General features: G+C 36.5%; 1 protein-coding gene across 1 annotated transcript in view; it reads right to left on the bottom strand.

Moving 5' to 3' along the window:
- BNIP3 (BCL2 interacting protein 3) overlaps positions 1-25,231 on the bottom strand; it is a 147,484-nt gene that overhangs the window by 53,782 nt on the left and 68,471 nt on the right. The window contains exon 3 of the mRNA XM_090393334.1: positions 4,936-4,999. Coding sequence (XP_090249460.1) covers positions 4,936-4,999 — 64 coding nt within the window. The remainder of the gene's footprint in view (positions 1-4,935; positions 5,000-25,231) is intronic.

The following is a 25,231-nucleotide window of genomic DNA, read 5'->3' as shown; positions in this document are numbered from 1 at the left end:
ATAAAATACAGAAACTATCACTTCCGATTGGCTCATTTTTAAGATTCCACTACCAAAAAGAAAATGTTTCAACGCTATGGTAGAGAATTTTCACTTCCCAGTGAAAAATCATCACTGTGGTTAGTAGAATTGATGAAATGTGCCAATTCAGTCTGTACAGCAGGATTCTCAAATTATCTTCCCACCTAAAGTACTAAATGCTATAGCTTTACAGCCAAAATTTTAGTGATGAGATCATCAAATAAATACACTTCAATATACCCTATTCCTCCTGTGGGTTTAAATTTGGAAGAAGGCTAGTCTAGAAGCCTTAAGGCAGCAGCCCTACCACTAGACTATCCATCACCAGGCTAGTCTCCTGACATGGAGAACATTATTCTACTTTTAAGCCAACAGAGAAAAGTAATCAGAATGAATCTATGGAAAATAACCCTGGAATGGAAAAGGTAAAACGAAAATGGAAACAACAAAATATAATACATATAGCAAACTGGAACACAAGAGGAATAGCATATAAAGAAACAGAATTAGACCAAATATTAAATGAGAGAAATTTTCAAATAGCAGTAATCACCAAGACAAAAAAGGATTTAAAAGGAACTATGAGAAATGGAAATTTTAATGTAATATATAGTGGAACTGACAGAGATCGAAGAGCACAAGCAGATGTTATGATCTGGATTCATAATTCGCTTTCAAAACAGTTAAAACATTATAAATTATAGAATGAAAGAATAATAGAAGCTAGAATAAAAATATATAGAGGTTATTTAACAATAATTGGTTTACATTCCTCAGAAGAATGAAGAGAACAAGATGATATTGAATTTTAAATCAGTTACAAAATATATATAATAAAATAAATAAAAATGATTATGTAATATTAGCAGGAGACTTAAATGCAAGAATTGGAAACAAGAAAATTAATAATAATATAGGAATATATGGAGAACATACTCCAAACAGGAGAATGGTAAAAAATTGATAGACTTTGTAGTTTATAATTTTAAAATAACGAATTCTTTCTATTAACAAAGCCATACATAAATATACTTCGGAAGCAAAGAGGATGGAAATCAATATTAGATTATTTTATCTTAAATGAAAAGCCATCAAGGTTCTCTTTAGATGTTAGAGTTCACAGAGAATATAAAATAAGTAGTGACCACTTCCTCAGTAAAACGGTTACAAATAACGAGAACAAAAAGAAAATTTAAAACATTTGTTTATAAAACTAGATTATTAAATGACACAAGTACAATGGCTATATGAACAAAGAATTAACAAATATTTAGATAAAATAAAACAAAACAAAATGAAGAAATAGAAATAGAATGGCTTAATATAAAAACGATGCTAAATACAGCAGCAAATGAAAGCTTAGGAAACACTAAAAATTCAATAAAAGAAAAAAAAAAAACTGAAAATATGGGATGATACAATCAAAGAAATAATCAAAATGAAAAAAGAAGCCTATCATAAATGGTTAAGCAGTAAAAGATTAGAAGACGAAATAAAATATAAAAGAATAAGAGCTATAGCTAAAAGGGAAGTCAGAAAAAGACAGAGAATCATGGAACAAATTTGACAAAAAAGATATTTAGTTGGAAGTGGCTATAACAGAGAACACAGAAGATGGTCATTAAGAAATGCATGAGCAACTTGAGTTAATGAACAAGGGAAGGATGAATGTTATGGGTAATTATGGTAATATAGACTGGAAGGAAGAGATAGCATTTGGGAATAAGGAAAATGAACTACCTGAGTTCTTGAGAAACAACCATCTTAGGCAATATGTAAAGGAGGGCATGAGAGAATCAAAAGTATTAGATGTGATCATTTCATCAGAGGATGGGATTGTGAATGGGATAACAGATTTCCCTCCAGCTGGAGACAGATAATGAAGTGATCACCTGGGTGGTGGCTAGTCACATGAAGACTTCTGGGAGAAAAGAACATGTATGGAACAGGCCAATGACTAAAAAGTTTAGGAGGCAGCTTGGAACCATAGCATGGAATGAGAAATTAGGCAGGAAGGAGGTAAATGCTTTTTCAGGCATTGACAAAGAGATATTTAACTGCATCAATGTGTGAATGTATTCCCAATGTCAAAAGGCAGAATAAAGTAGATGTCAAATGGATGCATGAAGGGATTAAGCATATCTGGAAGAAAGCACTGTGGAAGCCAAACAAGATGAATAATGGTCATAATCAGTTACACAAAGGGGAAAAAGGGCAAGCCAGGAAGGTGACTCAGAATGACAGCAAAAGTGCAGCATGAGTGGAAATTAGCCAATCAAGCCAAGAAAATCCTAGTTTTTTGATATGTTACAAGTAGAAAGAAGAATGATTATGGCAAGTATGTTAATGGATGAAAATAGTAGATGGTAACTACTGCAGTGAATGTAGGCAAGATATTCAATGAGCAATTCATCAGTGTGAAATCATGAGAAGCTCAAGTGTGGAGGAAATGGGAGAGGACGTACTGGCGAGCAAGAGATATGAGAAGCTATGCAAGAATGATCTCGAATAGACGATAGATCTCAATTTCTTGGCATCTTTAATTTATGGTATAACCAAGTGAAAAAACTTTCAACATCTATTTCTAATCCAGAGTATTTTAGTAATAAGGTGTGACATGTTTTGACTACTTGTATATGGAAATATGACTTCTGCATTACTTCAATCTTGGTATCACTTCTGGGTCTGGCTCCCACTGATGAGACCTCAATAAAGGTTGAAACCAGTCTGGGTAGTGGCCCTTCCCATAATGTATAGCATTATACTTGTCTGTAATGATATGTACATTGCATTATGGGATACTAAGCCAATCGATGTGAAGTCATTAGCCTTTATAATACAAGAAGCCCAGTCATGAAGCGACTTCACATGCAAACTTTGCTTACTCTTAGATAAAGGATGAAACCAAGAATATAATTTCTTGGCATCTTTAATTTATACTATTCTCTCTGATTGTGAGCATGGCTTTGTTAAAGGTAAGTCATGTATTACCAACTTACTTATGTACTATAATAAGGTAATGAATACATTGGCAAAGGGAAATGCATATACAGTGGCATACTTAGATTTTATAATAGATGACAATGTCAGGTATCAGCAAATTGCAATATGGGTATGCAGTATCCTGAAAGAAGAAAGTCATTACTGTGTGTTACCAGGGTCTGTTTTGGGATCACTACAATTTAACTTGTATATTAATGATATTGGGATGTGTTTAATTGTAGATATGCAAGTGTTTGCAGAACTGATGCAAAACTAGAAAAAATGCTGGTGAATGAAGCAGATGTGGCCTTACATATCTTGAACAGATTTTATGACTATAAAACAAAATTTTGTACAGTTTTGTCAATGTTGTACAGTTTAAGTACTGTTGGTAGGCAACAATGTGAGATGCAAAGTACTGGTAAGGAAATTTTGAAGGAAGTAGAGGAGACAGCAATCTGGGAGTGGCAGTGAACCAGAACTTGAATTTCAGGGGTCACATTGCACAACTTGTCAAGTCATCAGATTATGGCAATGATGTGGAGAACATTAACCATGCAGAAATAAAAAACATTATGGTTCAGTTGTATAATTCCTTGATCAGGTCTCATATGTATTATTGGGCACAGATTTCGTTACCTGGTCTGGTTTTCATGGTGATGAGGATGTATTAGAAATGGTCTAGAGAAGACTAACTAAGGTGGTAAGCAGTTGTTTGGGATGTGAGATATGAAGACTGATTGAGGGAATATGATTTGCAAATGCTTATGAAAAGGAGGAGGAGAGATGATATGATTGAAATGTTAAAGTTAGTAAGGGATTGCTACCAGGTCACAATGTAGAAGAAATTTTAAAAGAATTGATTGGGGGGGGGGGTTTGAACAAGGGGGCTATCCCTTGAACTGTACAAAGAGGATGCAAGGAAGAGCATAAGGAGCATGTTTTTTACATGGAGGGTGGAATTCATTGCCTGAAGGAATGGCAAATGCAGACATGCTATGAATGAGTATAAAGCACGACTGTATGTACTTCCACGGCAAGCATTTTGACTCTATGGAGGTCTCGTGTTAATAATAATACTGCAAAGAATAAGAATATAAATTAACATAATTAATATAATAACAATGGAAGACTTATGTGAGAGATGTTTTATTTTACAGAATTTATCCACATATCTGTATAAAGTTAAACCAGCATAAGTAACAAAACAAAGGTCCAACAATGAGAACATGAGCCACAAATAAATGACAGAGAGGCACAGCTTCAAGTACTTTTTGGTTTGAATGATAGTTTTTTTAAACAAATGATAAACTAAGTTTATCATATAGGGTGATCAAGTTAGGCATTATAGTATTATTTGTATAAATAAAATAAAATGTTTCTTGTGTAGGACCTTCTTCATCCAAAGGGGTCTAATGTTTGGTGGAGATAGCTTGTTCAGCAAATCCAGATTGATCTAACTCATGGAATCTAATGTATTCAAAATATTTTCATCACATGAACAGCTATGAGTCTTCCAGCTGACAGGTGAAGGATACTACCTGATAAACACTGGGCAGTAACCTTGATGCAAAAGTTTATCAACCAGATGAAAAATCATATTGAGTCCAACAGATTTAAGTAGTCTGGCAATCTATGCAAAAATACCCTTGATATAAGATGGCTGATAACTTCCTAGAAGACATGTGACCTTACTGGATCTTCTTGATACTTATGCTAGTTTAATTTAAATTTTATAATGATGATGTCTTTGATACTTGGATGAAAATGCTATAAAATAAAACATTGCTCATATTAGTCTTATGTTATTATTATATTAATCAACTTATATGTTACATCATAACTGAAGAGCAAGGTTACATTACACTTTATTTTTTAATTTTTTTTTTTAAAGAAAGGGTATTTTAACAGAACAATGATGAAGTTGCCTACCTTCATACATATGATGCCAGAAGGATAAAACAATTCACCTGGAGGACTTTGCGGACACTTGGGACTTGAGAAAAATAAATAATTAAAATTAAGAAATAAACATCACATTTCCAAAAAGACGATTTATAAAATATTTAAGTTAGAATCATCATGAAAATTTTTGAGAGATTCATAATTTCTTATAAACTCTAATTTCTATTTAGAACAAAAAAGAAAATTACATTTTCTTTATCCAAAAGCATTATGGTCCTCTTATCACTACCTTCACAACATGCTGCAAAAACAATTATCTACTATAGAACACATTTACTATTGAGAAGAACACAAGCCAGCTCTTCGAATGCTTATCTCAAAGAGTATTCATTAAGATGTGAATAACTCAGTTAATTTGAAGTTATTCACACACACACACACACACACACACACACACACAAAAATCAACTGTGACTGAAGTTACAGTGAAACAAAATAAACTGTGATTATCATTGCTTTAGTTTTATAATATACAACCTACTATTAATATCAGCTTATAACTAACCTATATTATTATTATTGGCATAAAGACTATTCCAGTTTTTTTTTTTCTTCCCAGGTTCAGTCATTCAGTGAAACAAAATAAACTGTGATCATCATTGCTTTAGTTTTATAATATACAACCTACTATTAATATCAGCTTATGACTAACCTATATTATTATTGGCATAAAGACTATTCCAATTTTTTTTTTTTCTTCCCAGGTTTTCCCCTAACATTTCCATGATGCAAATGAATATGTACAGTATTTTAAGATTTTTTTTTAATTAGATAACTTCTCTCAAGGATAATTTTCCACTGTTTGCACAGAGTAGCAAGTTAAACTGGTGTATGTGTGCATGTTTTAAAATATGTAAAACAAACAATTTAAATTTTTACAAGGACAGAAAATTTGTGACTGCCAGTCCACTAACTTGACCTTTCTTTAAAATGTAGAAATTTCTCCTTATGGGATATGAATTCAAGTTTTTCCAAATGAGAGAAACATCTGTTGTACTGAGCTGTGGCAAACCTAAGTGTATCTGACAATGATACAGTATAGATAGGAGAGCATTTTGGGAATGATAGAAGAGGAGAGAAAGGAATGGAAAGAGTAGGAGAGAGAGGAGGGAGAGGTATGGAAATGCTAGAAGAGGAGAGAATAGGAGTAGTAGACGAGATGGAATGAGAGAGATGTATGGGAATGACAGAAGAGGAGAGAATGGGAATAGTAGAAGAGAGGGAATGAGAGAGTGTTATGGAAATAACACAAGAGGAGAGAATAGGATAAGTGGAAAAGAGGGAATCAGAGAGTTATGGGAGTGATGGAGAAGGAGAGAGGGAATGGTGAGAGGTGTAATGTATGGTGACTCAATGGTCCATGGTGTGCAAGATAAAATGTGTGAGGAGTGTTTGCCTGGAGGAACGATAGAGAATGTGGCTATAGAAATTAAGAGGGGTGAAAGGATGGATGAGATGTTTGTGATGGTGGGCACGAATGACTTGAGAGGCAGTGTAAATCGGGTGGCGAGAGATCTGAGATTCTTGCTTGAAGTTGTGCAAAAGGAAATGCAGAGAGGGAAGACTGTGCGTGTGTTGCCCAGGTATGATAATGACGACCTGAGCAGAAGAGCAGCAATACTGAATCATATAATAGCCAGAATGTGCGAGAAGAGAGGGTTGGAATACGTGGATACTTGGAGACGTTTGAAGACAGAAGGGAACTGTATGCTAGAGACTGCTTGCATTTGAATGAGGAAGGACGAAGGCATCTGGAAAGATCGTTGTTTTCTGAACGAGTCAGTGTGTCAATGCAGGGGAAACTAGAATTCCCAGGGTGAATGGTAGCAGGAATGGCCTCTTGTGGGAATGGGTGCTTGGAGGAAGGGGGATGATGATACAGTATTTTTCTGATGTCAGGAAACATTGAGTCCAGGGGGGGGATCGAGAGGGGACAATGATAGGTATAGAAGCGGTGACATTTTTAGGCTCTATACTAATGTCAGGAGTATCTGAAATAAAGGAAATGAATTGGTGGCACTGATAGCATCAACCTGGCCAAAGATTATTGAGATCTCTGAGATGTGGTTGACGGAGGATGATATAATAACTGGAATTGAAGTGGCAGGATAGGAAAGGAAAACATGGTGGGGGAGTACTGTTTATGATAAGTGATGACTTATACCCTCTTAGAGTAGAGGCTTTGGAAGGCAAATGGTTTTGAAAGCATATGGTGTGAGGTAGAAGTGGCCAAGACAGGATATTTATTGGGGTGTTGCTATAAACCAGGGAGCTCAGCGGGAGGGGACCAGGAGATGTTTAGGCAGATGAGCTCGGCAATTGCAAGAAGAATGATTGTTATGGGAGATTTTAACAACAATAGTAGAAGCTGGGAAGAGGAAAATGCATGTAGTAATTAGGGAATGGAATTTCTAGAATTCTTGAGGGACAAATGTCTTTAGGCAACATGTAATAGAAGTTCAAGAGTATTGGATCTCGTCATAGCATCAGAAGAGCTGATAACTGAGATGATCTCTCCCCCACCAGTTGGACAGAGTGACCATGTGGTTTTGACTTGGAAGGTGAACAGACATGCAGGTGTATCAAAGAAAAGGGAACATATGTAAAATTATAAGGCAGGTGATTATAGTAGTCTTAGGTATCGACTAGGGGCAGTTCCATGGAGGGCAGAATTGGAAAGCCAGGATATCATTAGTGCTTAGAAAATTGTGAAAGAATATTTGTTAGCAGCAATAGTAAGATGTATTCCACAGGTGAAGAAGCAGATACAATTTGGTGTAAAGTGAATGACAAACAATTACAAACAGGAACTGCAGTTGAAAAAGAGATTATGGAACATATACAAGGAGAGGGATGGAGGACAGATACACGAAGAATATAAGCCGCAGGCCAGGAGAGTGACCAGAATGGCGAGGAAGGCAAAACTGGAATATGAGAAGTGATTGGTACTAAGATCCAAAGAAAATCCTAGAGAATTTTTAGCTATGTGGCCAGGAGGCAGAGAAACGATTGTGGAAGAATGACATTGCAGGATAAAAATGGAAATAGAGTGACTGATGCAGAGGACATAGTGGAGTTGTTCAATGAGCACTTCACTGGAGTATTTCATCCTGGAGGAGATTTTAATACTAGAGGGATAAGGCAGGATCAGGGTTTAGAGGTGCAAGAGGAGAGTGTGTTCCAAATACTGAGTACTCTGGATACCAATAAAGCTGTTGGACTGGATGATATTTCACCATGGGTTTCGAGAGAATGTGCTAAAAAACTGACAGCTCCGTTGACCTGGCTTTTCAATAAAAGTCTAGCTGAAGGAAAGGTACACAGGGAATGGAAGGAAGGTAAGATAGTGAAGCTGCATAAGGGTGGTAGCAGACTAAAAGTGTCTAATTATAGGCTGGTTGTGCATCAGTGGTTGTTAAGGTGTTGAAGAAATTTGTGAAGGACTGTATACAGCGTTGGGCAGATGAGGGTAATGTTATCTGTGAGAATCAACATGGATTTGTTAAGGGGCACTCTTGCTTTAGTAATATGATTGTCTTTTATAATAAAGTGACAAGAGCAGTTGATGAGGAAATATATACTGCCATTTTTTTGGATTTTGCAAAAGGGATTTGACAGGGTGCCATATGATAAGCTGATATTTAAGTTGCAGCACATGGGTTTAAATGTCGGTTTAGTCAAATAGATTCAGGATTGGCTGACTGATAGGTATCAGAGAATTGTGTATGACGGGGCAATATCAAGGAAGCAGAAGGTTACAAGTGGAGTTCCACAGGGCTCAGTACTGCGACCTGTATTGTTCAATCTTTATATCAATGATATTGTCAATGGATTGCATGGGGACATTCAGTTGTTTGCAGATGATGTGAATTGGGAAGGGTTATCAGTAATAGTGCAGATGTGGCAGCCCTGCAAGAGGATTTGAATAAACTAGACAGATGGGGAAAATGGGGGTATCGGTTTTCAATCAGCAAAATGTAAAATCTTGAGGTTTGGGATCCATTGTTGGGAGGATGCATACTCGATTGGAGGAGCTGTACTGGAGGAGGTAGGGGAGACGAGATCTGGAGGGTGATGACTGATAGAAAACTGAAATTCAGGGAGCATATTGCAAAGGTGGTGAGGGTAACTCAGGGGATTGCTGCAATACTGAGAAGGATGCTGACCTGAGGTAAAAGAGTTATCATTCCGTTGTATAAGGCCATGATCAGACCACATTTAGACTACTGTTCTAGGAGATTTGGTCCCCAGGATTTGAAGGGGATAAATTGACTTTGGAAAGGGTACATAGGCAAACAACAAAGATGGTTTCAGGTCTGTGCAATATGAGTTATGCGGATTGACTGAGGGAATGTGGACTGCAGAGTTCGCTGGATAGAAGAAGGAGAAGTGATATGATCGAGACTTTTAAACTGTTGAGAGGCAGTTACAGGGTAGACACTGGAGAGTTCTTTCACTTAGTGGAACAGCAGGAAGGAGCAATGACAAGGGGCCATCCCTGGAAGTTACAATAGGAGGCTGTGCGCAAGAGGGTGGGGAGTGGTTTCTTTGCGTGGAGGGTGGTTGAAACTTGGAATGCATTGCCTGAGAGAGAGTGGTTTGAGTGGGGACAGTTAATGGGTTCAAGGAGTGGTATGATAGACTTTGTATTTCCTAAGAACAACCTCCCACGATGAGTCGTTTGACTCCATGGAGGCCTGGATAATAATAATACCTTGTCAGGATAGACTCCCCAGAGCTTTCTCAAAAATCCTTATCCTGAGGTAGGAACAGTTAAATTTCTTAACACACCTCCTCTTACTGATTTACTCTCTATCATACATATGCTTAGTTTCTACTATATAACTTTTCTATAAATGTTTAAAAGGCAACCATACTTGCTGTTTTATTCTAGTCACCATATATTCAACATAAAACAATCAAATTAGCTCTAGATAGGATAAGTGCTATATTGTGTATGAACTGGTGATACTAACTGCATTTTAGAAGAATCTAATTTATTTCTTATAACTTAACATAATTGCATGATTATGCAGAAAGATTGAAGAGATGAAAGTATGGGTCTGTAGAAAGTGGAATATTTTGTTGGACTGTGAGTTATCACAAAATACAAAAAAGACTGATGGAATGAATACTGGAACTGAGGGTGCAAAACACTGTATGAACTGAGGGTGCAAAACACTGAACAAAAGTAAGACTGTTGAAGAGAAAAAACATACATATGAGGAAATGAAAGCAAGAGCACTAATGTGGAAGAAATGAAAAAAATGACAAAATAAGAGGGAGAGAGTTAAATTGTGGATGTGTGCAGTGAGATTAGACATTTGCTAGAAAGGAACGAAACCATGTAAAAGTATAGAATGAAGAAAAATAGAAAGACGTGATGAATGAATCAAGAATGAGAGAAATTCACCACACCTTCCATTACTGAACGTGTGATGAATGAGTACCCACAAGGTGTTTCCCAGGAAGGAGGAAAAGCAATATAACTGATGCTTTGGAAATGAGAAATAAATGAATAGAGATTATTGGTGGCTACAGAAGCAAATGATTTGGTCATAAAGAGCATTTATTTAAGGATGGATATCAGGAGGTTATTGAGGAGAGCAAAAGATAAGGTGGCAGGAGTGGTTGCCAGTGTGTTGCCTGGGACAAGAATCATGAATGATATGCTGGCAGAGCTGTGTGAGAAGGGATATGCAAATATATATGAGATGCATTTGAGGGAAGAATGTATTAATACAAAAGTGACACTGTATTTAAATGGATTTGGTGTCAGTCAACTAGAGAGACTGTTACTATAAGGAGGTGCAATGAATGATGTTAGCAGGAGACCAGAGGAAGTAAGAGGTGAAGTGAAAGACAAGGAACGTGGAACAGGTGAGACTAAAGTGCTTGTGAATGAAATAGTGGTAGCGTGAGAGAAGATGAAAGAACGGGAATGCAAGAGAAATGGGAGAAGTCAAAGTGAACAGGGAGACACATGGCATAAGGAAAGTGAACGTGTCTATGTTTTTTTTTTTTTTTTTTTTTTTTTTGTATGATGCACATTACTGTACAACACAGATGCAAGACCCCTCTACACTTCTGCGCATGACAGAAGGCGAATCCATTCCGATAATAGGGTAATCAATGTTTCGTGAGATGAGTGTTTATTATTATTATGTCAGAAAATTAAGTTCTCTTTTATGACAATTCTAATTTTTAAAGTGATAATTATTTTGCTTGTACAATAGTTGGGAAATTTTATGCATAAAGCACGTGATTATGCATGTTATGACGAATTCGTACATTGCCTTATTCCTTTCTCTCCTCCAACATGAATCGACTCTTCTTGGCAATCTGCCAGCAACTACTCTCGCTTTTGTGGTCGGCAGTACTATAATATCCAATGCATAACTACTGTAGATATGTTGAAAATATATATCCTATACGGAATGATTCAAAATTTAAGCTGCTTTTCTACTGCTTCCCCACTCCCTCCTCCTCTCCTTGAACTCAGTTACATAACTACTCTAAATTTCTACTGATATTCAAAATCTATCACTTCCATTTTACTGTTTTGACAAAAGAAATATGGCAATAATATTGTTGTACCATCAAAGCTTTTAATTCTGTACTATTTCTTTGGAATCTAAAATCAGCTGTCTGCTGATATTATTCTAAGTTTTAGAAATACTATACTATAAAAAAAAAGTTTAGTGGTATTTTTCCCCCTTTTGCTTAAAAAAAAAAAAAGGCAAATATTACTATAGTACGCCCACAGATATGAAATCCTTTGACACTTCTGAACATGTCAAAAGAAGGATAATCCATTCTGATAATAAGATAATCAATCCGTAATGTGGGATGAATGCTTATTATTACACGTCAGAAAATTAACTTCTCTTTTATGATCAATGTAATTTTTAACCTCCCTACCGGCTAGGACGTCTATAGACGTCCAGATAAATCTGGATACGATTCAGTACACCTGTTGAAAGAACATGGATAAGAAGTGCAATTCGGTCAGCATGTCCATTAGAAGGTGTGATAATCCCTCACGCTGAAGAGAGCACTTAATCAGATTATCTCAGGCTTATAGCTGTGTCTCAGGTACCTATAACAAGAAATGCACTTCCTTGTTCTATGCTGGGTAACTGAATTTTAGTTACATTCGATAAACTAAAAATATAGAAATTATTTTTATTTTCTCTTTTTATTGTAAAATACAATTTTAATGCCTGGACAAAATAAAGATCCTTGCCTAATTTCTTCACTTAAACATTGCTTTTCATTCCAGAACGAATTTAGATTTTAATTTTTTTTGCTAATTGCTTACTCCAGAAACCATTTTCTTTGTTCTCGAAGAAATTAATTCACAATAATTATTTGAAATATTATTTAACAAAACCAGCTGCCGACGTTTGATATTATATTTTTGTTCAAAATCATGATTCGAAGTATACTTCCCAGATTTCCTGAAGGAAATGCTTGAGCGACTTTGCTTTATAAAGAATAATGAAATTCTTTAAACATATCACTAATTTTTTTTCTTTATATTGTATTCTACTATTCTTTTCACTTTCACCTTCTTGATTTCCCTGTATAATTGGTCATTACAAAATAAAATTAAAAGGTTATGATTTAAATTGATATGTATATTTTCTGCTAGTTCAGATATTATGCTCCAATTTTATAATAAGCAATACTTTTGCTTATATATGTATATATTTAAATTACAAAGTTTTGTATTAAAAATTTCCACTTTTAAAGTTAGACAGAATCAACAATATTATTGTCATATTTCTTTTTCTCGCGTAGGAGGAAAACGGTAAAATGCTACTCTTGTAATTGTATCAGATGTTCTAATGGCAAAAATAGTAAGAAAAAAAAATCATTTGTACTTTCTTTTCAAAACACAAAGTGAGAACATTGTTAATTCACCCAATGAAAAAGAAAATACTCCATATTTTTCTTGTGCTATCTGATTTTTTTCTTGTAGTACAAAGAAGAAATCACTGCATAAGATGGTAGAATACAAGAGGGTAGAAATCTGTAGATTGATTACATTATAGCTGATAGAGAATTCATGCCAGAAAAATTATTTATGTAAGAGTTCTAACATCAGCAGATATAACGATATTTTCTTCTAGTTTAGATAGGTGACATTATTGAAGTAGCTAAATCTTTGCTACTATTTACACTAAAATGAATGGGCATGTTCCCCAAGTGATTTACGTTCAAAACAGTTGTCTTGCGAACGATTTATAAAATAAATTCTCTGAAATATATGCAAATTGAATAAGTCTTCAATATAACCTTCCTGCCCTCCCCAAAAAATAAGATTATGTGAAGTATATGCTCCTTTTCTTTTAAAATAATTCAAGTCCTCTTTTTCAAGATAATTATATGAAATAATTTATAATTTTTCGATAATAAAAATGAAACTGATCGTTATAAATTAAGAACTTATTTCAGCATAAATACTGTATCAGCCTGTAAAAGAAATGTCTATTTTTTTCTATGTTAGGATGTCTGCTAATCAACAATTGAAAACGAAACACGACATTCTTGATGTATCTTGGACTATAGCTTGAGGCACTTTAGTGTCCCTTCTAGCTAAGCGTTCTCAATTTTCTTCCTCAATAGCACTGAGAGTAATCTAAGCCTTTACCTTTCCCACCAGTTAAGAGGATTACTACAAGTATTTCTAAGATGTAGATTACTTCAGAAATAGCACCCAGAAGCATAAGTAAAAATATTTAGATTATTTTAAGAAAAAGTAACTAAAATAATACTACTAAACTTTCTTTTGTGTGGTATGCATATAAACAATTTTATGTGGTGAAAATATAGCATAGTATTTCTAAAATTTCAAATCATTTCAGCAGACAGTAGAACAGCTGGTTTTAGATTGCAAAGAAATAGTGTAGAATTAGAAGCTTCAGGGTACAACAATCTTATTGCCTTATTTCTTTTGTCGAAACGGTAAAATGAAGTAATAGATTTTGAATACTGTCTGGAAACCTTTTCTAACCTGTAGAAATTTAGAGTTGTTATGTAATTGAATTCCAGGAGAGGATAAGGATGGGGAGGGGATAAACATTAGCAAATATTCAAAATGAGCATAAATGTTGAATTATTCTGTATATAATATCCTTCATATTATATTTTCAACATATCCACGGTGGTTATGCATTGGATATTATAGTAATGTGCATCCTACAAAAAAAAAAAAAAAAAAAAAAAAAAAAAATCCCTGCTAAAACATCATTGGATATAAATTCTCGATACTAAAAATATTCACAATCGGGTTATTAAATATAACATCGTTTGTTGTTCATAAAACAAAAAAAATTCGTTTCTAGAACTGATGTGATAATCCATATAACAGTATTTTGCTAGGAAAGAAAGCAAAAGTTCATATTTATTTCAATAAATATTATTTAAAAATATAAATACGTGACATAATATGTTCAATGCAAAAATTCGCGAAAAAAGTTGTTTCTATATTGGAACAACCAGTGCAACTGTTCCGTTGCAGTGATTTGAAGAATAAATTTAAAATACAGCAGAATTTGCTATTACTAAATAGATTCATTGCAAAGGCTGATCGATGGTCATTTCAGGATTAATTATTTTCGTACATGTGAAATTCGTTTCAAATTTTGCGAAGAAACACAATAAATCATTTTAGAGGCAAAAAAGTCAAATATTTTAGGACAGTAAAGAAAATTCCAAGTAAAACAGTGTGTGTAAAGACAGGTGACACAAACTGTTAGTCAGACACTAACAGTTAATCCACGAATGGCTCTAAAATAGCCGTAAAGGGATTAACGGTGGAGGGAGGTAATGGCATGATGAAAGGGACAATGCCGATGAAGTTTTGATCCATGCAGAATGCTATGGTGGGGTGGATATTTCATCCACCTCAGCCGGTAGGGAGATTAAAGTGGCGACTATTTTGCTTGTATAACAGTTGGAAAATTTTACGTATAAAGCACGTGATTTCGCTTGCTGATGACCAATTCGTACATCACCTTATTTCTTTCTCCCCTTCAACATGAATTGACTCTTCTTGGCAGTCTACCAATGACAGGTCTTGCTCAAGTATAGTGGTCGGACTATACTTCTACTGCTGCTGGTTGCTATTTCTGAAATGTTTTAAATTGTTGATTAGCAGACAGAAATAACACAGAAATACTGACATTTCTGTGACATTATTTATGCCAAAATAAATTCTTAATTTATAATGATACAATTAACTTTAAAAAAAAAGTTGAATTATTTAAAAGAAAAAAGCCACATGTTTTACATAATCATTAATTTTTTTGGGGGGGGGAAGGTGAAGGGTTATAAGACCTATTCAATCTGCAGATATTTCAAATAATTTATTTTAAAAGTCGTTCACAAGACAACTGTTACAAACATGCTGCAGCATAAAATAGTAGCAAAAGTTTAGCTACTTCAAACAATGGCACATATCTAAACTAGAAGAAAATGTTGCTATATCTGTTGATGTTAGAACGCTTACATAAATATTTTTTCTGGCATGATTTCTCTATTAGTTATAGTGTAATCAATTTACAGGTTTTTTTGCCTTCTTGTATTCTCCCATGTTATGTGCAGTGATTTTTCTTTGTACTAAAAACAGATAACAGAAGAAAAATATAGTATGCAGTATTTTTTTTTTCATTCAGTGAATTTACAATGTTCTTTCTTTGTGTTTTGAAAAGAAAGTGCAAATGATTATTTTCTTATGTTTGCTAACAGAACATCTGATATAATCATAAGAGTGACATTTTAACATTTTTCTCCCACACAAGAAAAGAAATAAAATTGTGAACTTTACTGTCGGAAATTTTTAATATAAAACTTTGCTGTTTTGTAATAAAAAAAAAAAGTTATTAGTGCTACTTTGAAAATTTCATGCACATATAAAATTTTAATAGACAAAGTTTCACTTATGGCAAACTCTATTCTTATTTACTAAAAACAATCTTATAATAGGAAAATTTCAAAAACAGTTGAATTAGGCAGAATTGTGGTGCACAGAACGTTTCAAAAATTAAGAAATAATACATCTCAGAGAATGATTTAGCCTACTCTCACAAACAAGAAATTTGGAACCCATATCACATTGATGTGTGTTGGCAAGAGGGAAATTTTAACATTATTTATATATTTATTTTATTATTTATTTTTTGGTGAAATAATTTACTTTTCAATTGCAGCATATTTTCCCTTGATAAAAACTAATATTTCATGGAAACACAGAATTTGAGTATTATGAGATAACACAAGTATCTTCTGTTGAAGATTGCTCTGTATGTAGTCGGGAAATTGCATGTTCCAATAGTACCTGTTTTTCATTCTTTCCCATTAGAAATAAAAATTTGATAATAACAGTAATAGTTAATCTTATTCAATTTGTTCTTCCTGAGTGAATGAGAATAATAGAATATTATATTACTGCCATGTAACTATTGTTATCACTATGCTGTTATTATAGAATACAGTTTAGATTATGATAACAAGTTTTCTGATATAAATTGATATGCACATGAAAAAAAAAAAAGTCCCTCATTTAGTAAAATACTAATATTATTATTATCCAGGCCTCCATGGAGTCAAAAGACTCATCATGGGGCGGTCGTTTTTAGGAAACACAAAGTTTAACATACCACTCCATGAACCTATTGACCATTCCCGCTCCAACCACGCTCTCAGGCAATGCATTCCAAGGTTCAACCGCCCTCCACACAAAGAAACCACTCCTTATCCTCTTGAGCACAGCCTCCTTTTGTAACTTCCAGGGATGGCCCCCTTGTCATTGCTCCTTCACGCTGTTCCACCAAGTGAAAGAACTCTCCAATGTCTACCCTGTAACTGCCTCTCAACAGTTTAAAAGTCTCTATCATATCACCTCTCCTTCTATCCAGCGAACTCTGCAGTCCACATTCCCTCGGTCAATCCTCATAACTCATATTGTACAGTCCTGACACCATCTTTGTTATCCACCTCTTTACCCTTTCCACAGTCAATTTATCCCCTTCAAATCCTGGGGACAAAATCTGAGAACAGTAGTCTAAATGTGGTCTGATCAGGGCCATACACAACGGAATGATAACTCTTATCTCTGCAGGGTCAGAGTCCTTCTCATTATTGCAGCAATCCTCTGAGTTACCCTCACCACCTTTGCAATATGCTCCCTGAATTTCAGTTTTCTATCATCATCCCTAGATCTCTTGTCTCCCTTACCTCCTCCAATCGAGTATGCATCCTCCCATCAATGGATCCCAAGCCTCTACATTTTGCTGCATTGAACCGAAACCCCCCATTTATTTGCCCATCTGTCTAGTTTATTCAAATCCTCTTGCAGGGCTGCCACATCTACACTATTGCTGATAACCCTTTACAGCTTCACATCATCCACAAACAAGTGAATTTCCCCATGCAATCCATTGACAATATCATTGATATAAAGGTTGACCAATAGGTCCCAGTACTGATCCCTGTGAAACCCCACTTGTAATCTTCTGCTTCCTTGATATTTCCCCACCATACACAACTCTCTGATACCTATCAGTCAGCCAATCCTGGATCAATTTGACTAATCCGACATTTAAACCCATGTGCTGCAACTTAAATATCAGCTTATCATATGGCACCCTGTCAAACGCCTTTGTAAAATCCAAAACAAAATGGCAGTATATACCTTTCCCTCATCAACTGCTCTTGTCACACTGTTATAAAAGGCAATCATATTACTAAAGCAAGAGTACCCCCTAAGCAAATCCATTTTGATTCTCACAGATAACATTACCCTCATCTGCCCAACGCTGTATATAGTCCCTCACAAATTTCTCCAAGACCTTAACAACTACTGATGACACACAAACAGGCCTATAATTAGACACTTCCAGTCTGCTACTGCCCTTATGCAGTGGCACTAGCTTACCTTTCTTCTATTCCCTGGGTACCTTTCCTTCAGCCAGACTTCTAATGAAAAGCCAGGTCAATGGAGCTGTCAATTCTTTAGCACATTCTTTCAAAACCCATGGTGAAATACCATCCAGTCCAACAGCTTTATTGGTATCCAGAGTACTCAGTATTTGGAACACACTCTCCTCTTGCACCATTAAATCTTCCCTATCTCTAGTATTAAAACCTCCTCCAGGATGAAATACTCCAATAAAGTGCTCATTGAACAATTATGTCCTCTGTATCAGTCACTCTATTCCCATTTTTATCCTGCAATGTCATTCTTCCACAATCGTTTCTCTGCCTACTGGTCACATAGCTAAAAAATTCCCTAGGATTTTCTTTGGATCTTAGTGCCAATCTCTTCTCATATTCCAATTTTGCCTTCCTCGCCATTCTGGTCACTCTCCTGGCCTGCGTCTTATATTCTTCATGTAGCTGTCCTCCACCCCTCTCCTTATATATCTTCCATAATCTCTTTTTCAACTGCAGTTCCTGTTTGATATCGTTTGTCATCCACTTTACACCAAATTGTGTCTGCTTCTTCACCCGTGGAATACAGCTTACTATTGCTGCTAACAAATATTCTTTCACAATTTCCTAAGCACTAATTATATCCTGGCCTTCCAATTCTTTCCTCCATGGAATTGTCCCTAGTTGATATCTAAGACTATTGCAATCACCCACCTTATAATTCCACATGCGTTCCCTTTTCTTTGATACACCTGCATGTCTGTTCATCTTCCAAGTCAAAACCACATGGTCACTCTCTCCAACTAGTGGGAGAGATGTCATCTCAGTTATTATCAGCTCTTCTGATGCTATGACCAAATCCAACACTCTTGTTCCCTCTATTACATGCTGCCAAAGACATTTATCACTCAAGAATTCCAGAAATTCTATCACCTTCTTACTACTTGCATTTTCCTCTTCCCAGCTTATACTGCTGTAGTTAAAATCTCCCACAACAATCATTCTTCTTGCACTTACCAAGCTCAACTGCCTAAACATCTCCTGGTGCCCACCCTCTGTGCTCTCTGGTCTATAGCAACACCCCACTAAATATACTGTCTTAGTCACTTCTACCTCACACTATATGCTTTCAAAACCACCTGTGTCACAACCTTCCAAAGCCTCCATTCTTAGAGGACATAAGTCATCACTTATCATAAGCAGTAATATTCCACCATCACATTTTCCTTTCCTATCCTGCCTAAAAATGCTGTACCCTGCCACTTCAATTCCAGTTATTACATCATCCTCCATCAACCATGTCTCAGTGATCCCAATAATCGTTGGCCAGGTTGATGCTATCAGCGCCACCAATTCATCTCCTTTATTTTGGATACTCCTGGCATTAGTATAGAGCATAAAAATGTCACTGCTTCTATACCTATCATTGTTCCATCTCGACCCTCCCACCCTGGACTCATTGTTACCTGATGTCCTCCCCAAGCACCCATTCCCACAATAGGCCATTCCTGCTACCATCCACCCTGGGAATTCTAGTTTCCATGCATTGACACACTGACTCCTTCAAAAAATAGCAATCTTTCCAGATGCCTTCGTCCTTCCTCATTCAAATGCAAGCAGTATTAGCATACAGTTCCCTTCTGTCTTCAAATGTCCTCCAAGCATCCACGTATTCCAATCATCTCTTCTCACACATTCTGGCTATTATGCGATTCAGTATTGCTGCTCTTCTTCTTAGCTCATCACTATCATACCTGGACAACACACACACACAATTTTCCCTCTCTGCATTTTATTTTGCACAACTTCAAGCAAGAATCTCAGATTTCTCGCCGCCCGATTTACACTGCCTCTCAAGTCATTCATGCCCACCATCACAATCATTTCATCCATCCTTTCACCCCCTCTTAATTGCCATAGCCACATTTTCTATCATCCCTCCAGGCAAACACACCTCTAGCATCCTATGTTGCACACCAGAGATCGAGTCTCCATACATCACACCTCTAACCACTCTGTTATTTGATTGCTAACCTGCATCCCTCACACTCTCTCTGCTAACCCTTTCTCTCTGTGTTCCCTTACTTACCTGCTGTCCTCGCATCAATCTGTCACTGGTTCCAGGACTCCCTCGCATTCTTCTCATTTCCTCTCTCTAACTGTTTCATTTCCCTCTCCTCTACTGCTCCTATTCTCTCCTCTTCTAGCATTCCCATACCTTTCTCTCCTACTGTTTCCATTCTCTCCTCTTCTAGTATTCTCATACCTCTTTCTCCTTCCCTCTCTCCTACTGTTTCCATTCTCTCCTTTTCCGTCTTGCATTTATCTCTTCCATTCTCCTAATCTCATCTTTCATACTTCTCATCTCATTCGCAATACATTCCACCTCCTCCTTCAGTTCATCCATCTCTCTCTCTGCAAGTCAGTCATTGTTGATCGAAATTCATTATCCCAAACAAACCAACAACAACAATAATAATAACACTATTTCCTATGTTCTATATTCTGAAAATAACCATATTTCAAGCTTTTCTTTCAAGTAATGTAAAACTTGAAGCCTGATGGGTTCTAGGACAGTGGAAACTCTTCCAAGTGTTACTTTTGCATTTGATAGTTGTGAAAATCTGAGGACTTCATAGCTCATCCAGACAACTTTGTTCTGAAAGAACTGTGACCATGAGATTTCTGAAACAATAGAAAAATTATCCCAGTTTCATTCCTTTTTAGAAATTAGGGCTCTTCCTCATGCAAAACCAACAAATTTGGTGGTGAACATCTGTTTCCCAGATATGAGATGTCGTCCATAATGTATGCCTCTAAAGCAGATGTGTGGAGGGTGCAAACAGTTTTCGTTGGTTAGAAAAATTGGTTTGAAACCTGTGTAATACTATGAGAACCTTTGTCATGGCTTTTCAACTGAAAATAAGTTAGACGGTCTAATGCATTAATGTGTTATAGATTTCCAAACTTTTATGATTGTGGACATAAAAAAAAAAGAAAAGTGCTTGCACTCAGAAAGTATGTGTACTGATGATACTCCCCATTTTTATTCCCTAAAAAAAAAGGTACTATTAGCCACTTCTAGAGGAACAGCATATTATTCTGTGTTCATATTTATGAATTTAGGGACACAAAACACGTGTTGAAAAGATTATTTTACTGATTAATAATAACTTTATGTTTCGATCCCTGTATTGAGGTCATCTTCAGAAGGATACATGTGTATAAGAACAAGCTACATGCTGTTGCACTCTATACAAGTAAATTACATCTACATTGTTAACTAATCTTTTTTCTTAGCCTGCCCTCTAGTGATAAAAAAAAATTAAATAAATAAATAAAATAAAATAAACAAAAATACAATAAACTCTGCTAAAGTCCTCACGTACTAGGATTCTTCTGGAATTATACAGTTTATATTGCTATATTACGATTATCGTCTGGATTTGAATGTTCAGGTTCTTGTTGAGAGGCTTATACGCTGGTTAAACATAACTAATATTTAAGGAATTGACAGCGTATGCTAGAAATATAGATTAAATAAACTTTAATATATACTTTCCGATATTTCGGCGAACGTCACATTGCCATCTTCTTGGGAACTTACTAAAAGACACGTGCACACAAGTACTAATAACAGCAAATGAGACTGAAGCTAGCGTTTCCTAAAGTCCTGATGGTGCCCCCTGCCTGGCTATATTGGTAGTTCTTGGTCTTTGGGCTGAAGTTCTTCTGATAAAAGTTTCCCAAATTTGGGGCAGTTTCATGCATCCAAATTTGTTGAGGTTTGGCATGTTCCTAAGGGCCGAGGCTGATTCCATGAATAGTCTTTCATACTTGAACTTGCTGCGGTGTATTACTGTGGCTTTCTTCCATCTTATTCTGTGGCGAGTATCCAGAGCGTGGTTGGCGAATCCTGCATTCAATTTGAATCATTAATTCCTCGGCCGGTAATTTCCTAGGAGCAATGGCGAAGTTGTGACCACGTGACAGAGCGTGGAGTGCTTCTGGCTTTAAGGTAGCTGACGATAGGTTTACCAACAGACTAAAACCCTATAACTCCAGACCCCCCCGCATATATGGGCTCCCAAAAATACACAAAGAAAATGTGCCATTACGTCCCATAGTGGATGGCATTGATTCCCCCACTTACAAACTAGCCAAGCATTTAGCCAAAGCGCTCTCACACTATACTGGCAATACACCATCACACATAAAAAAACTCAGCCCACTTCAAAGCCAGTATAGAAAACCTTACACTCCAACATAATGACATTATGGTCAGTTTTGATGTCTCCTCCCTATTCACGAATGTCCCCCTCAAAGAAACTTTAGAGCTAATCCAAGCTAAATTTCCTCCCGATATCTCAGCCCTATTTCAGTTTACAATGAACTCAGGCTATTTCGTTTGGCAGGAAAAATTCTACAAACAGATAGAGGGGACAGCCATGGGTTCACCACTTTCCCCACCCTTGGCCAACTTCTTCATGGAGATGTTTGAAGAGAAAGCCTTAAACTCAGCCCCACAAAAACCTACCATATGGCTTCGCTACGTTGATGATGTTTTCGCTATTTGGCCACGTGGCCCGGATTCACTCCTCTCCTTCCTAACACACTTGAACAACCAACACCCTAGAATCAAATTCACCCTGGAAAAAGAGGTAAACAATAACCTCCCCTTCCTAGACACACTAGTCACCCGTCAACCTGATGGAACCTTGGTTTTCTCAGTTTATAGAAAACCCACCCATACAGGCAGATACATTCACCAACAATCCCACCACCCCCCCCTCACAACAATATGGAGTTATTAAAACATTATTCAACAGGGCAAAAATAATCTGTTCTAATGATCATGCCCTAACCACTGAACTAAATCACATCCGTGACACTTTCTCAGCCAACGGCTACCCCCTCCAAAAAATCCAAAAAATACTTAACCCAGTTATCCACAACTCACCACCCCCTCCCCTTCACAAAAAAGATTACTCTAAATCTATCACGATTCCCTACATCAGAGGCACCTCGGAAAAAATCAATAAAATCCTAAAAAAACACGACTTGACCACTTGTTACAGACCACATAGAAAACTGGCATCCCTTATCTGCTCCACCAAAGACCAACCACTTCCCCTAGACCTACCTGGTGTATACCAGGTCCCTTGCAGCTGTAAACTGTCCTACTTTGGCCAAACAGGCAGGACAGCAAATATCAGAATCTCAGAACACAAGGATTACATCCGATTTTACCAGTACAGCCACTCTGGGCTTGCAGACCACGCTCTGGATACTCGCCACAGAATAAGATGGAAGAAAGCCACAGTAATACACCGCAGCAAGTTCAAGTATGAAAGACTATTCATGGAATCAGCCTCGGCCCTTAGGAACATGCCAAACCTCAACAAATTTGGATGCATGAAACTGCCCCAAATTTGGGAAACTTTTATCAGAAGAACTTCAGCCCAAAGACCAAGAACTACCAATATAGCCAGGCAGGGGGCACCATCAGGACTTTAGGAAACGCTAGCTTCAGTCTCATTTGCTGTTATTAGTACTTGTGTGCACGTGTCTTTTAGTAAGTTCCCAAGAAGATGGCAATGTGACGTTCGCCGAAATATCGGAAAGTATATATTAAAGTTTATTTAATCTATATTTCTAGTATACGCTGTCAATTCCTTAAATATTAGTTATCTTGAATGTTCAGGAGGGGAAAAAAAAAATCTTCAAGTCTTCTTGTATTGAGATTTTTCTTCGTGGTTGCTATGAAGGTTGTAGATGGGTCCTCCACATTCTTGGAATTATTAGACCATTTTTATTCAGATTATGTTTAAGCATTTCACATGCTTCCTTGAATTTCCGCTCGAACCAGGTTTTGGTGCGGTGTAGGGACTTGGTACCTTTCCAGTCAATTCTGTGGTATGTTTGGAGTGCGTGGTCAGAAAGGCTGGTTTTTCCAAAAAAATGGAGGTATTTTATGTGACATTTGTGTTCATCCTTTCTGATTGGGATGGTTTGTCCTGTTTCCCCCTATGTATGGTATGTTACATGTGCAATCTATTTTGTAAACCCCTGGGTGGGCTAAGTGTGGCAGGGGATCCTTGGAAGAACCGAGTAGGTGTCTTAATTTTGTCGGGGGTTTAAAGGTGGTTTTGATGTTCTATTTATGTAGTGTTCTGTCTATTTTTTCTGAAATGCCTCTAACATATAGTATAGCAATAGCATTCTTGAAATCTTTTTTGTTATTAGTGGTATCTTTGTGGAGGATCTTGCGAATGGTTTTTATACTGTATCCATTTTTTATAAAGGTATGTTTGATGGTTTCATATTCATGGTTAAGAGCTTGTTCATTTGAATAAATGGTTTGAGCTCTGTGTTTAAGGGTGTTTATGACCCCTAGTTTTTGTGTTGGGTGGTGATAAGTTTTGTGTATGTACTGGCCTGTGTGTGTGTAGGTTTGCGGTAAACTGAGAAGGAGAGACAGCCTGAAGGAAGACGTGTGTGTGTGTGTCGAGGAACGGAAGAGAGTTGTTTTTTTTCAATTTCAATGGTGAATTGGATGAGTTTGTGTTGTTTGTTCAGGTGGCTAAGGAATGTATCTAGTGCTTGGCAGCCGTGGGGCCAAATGGTGAAAATATCGTCGACGTATCCAAGCCAAATTTTGGGCTTTAGGCACACCGATTCTAGAGCTTGTTGCTCAAAATCTTCCATATAAAAGTTCGCTATGGGGGGGGGGGAGTGGTAAGCCCATGGCGGTACCCTCTTTTTGAAGGTAAAATTTGTTTTGCCACAAATTCCTTTTCAAGAGGAACCGGAATCAATACACTTTCTCTATCAATACTTATAATCCAGAAAAGGACTGTCTTGATGGCCCTGAAAGGGAATATTTTTGTTTCCATACTGTTCAAAATTTATACATCTTGAGCTGCATGGAACAACCTAAACCAAGGATGAACGCACAAGGCAGTTTTACATTCTGGACACCAGATTGTCTCCTTTCTAATTATTTTTTAAGCAAACATGACATTTGCATGCAGTGTTTATTTATTTATTTATTTTGTGGATGGTCAAGTTTCCGAGAAATAGTCAGGCTTATCAGGGTTCAACTACAGAAGTCTGGAAGGATTACCTGTTTTCCTGCTTGCTGAAGAAGGACCATAAACTTGTAGCAATGCTTTGGCAATTTCTACTCTAATCTGGATATGTTATGGTACACATCTTTTCTTGTACAGGAGGAAACTGTTCCAAATAATAAATTCCAATATATGTCTAAACACTTTTTTGTAATAATTTTTATGCTGTTTCCTTATTACAGAGTAAAATGATA

Source organism: Typopeltis vanoorti, chromosome 5, assembly GCF_054136105.1.
Source record: "Typopeltis vanoorti isolate ZY-2024b chromosome 5, IOZ_Tvanoo_1.0, whole genome shotgun sequence".
In the NCBI taxonomy this organism is placed as follows: Eukaryota; Metazoa; Arthropoda; class Arachnida; order Uropygi; family Thelyphonidae; genus Typopeltis; species Typopeltis vanoorti.
Note: the sequence above shows the minus strand (reverse complement) of the source record. Positions and strands in the feature narration are given on the sequence as shown.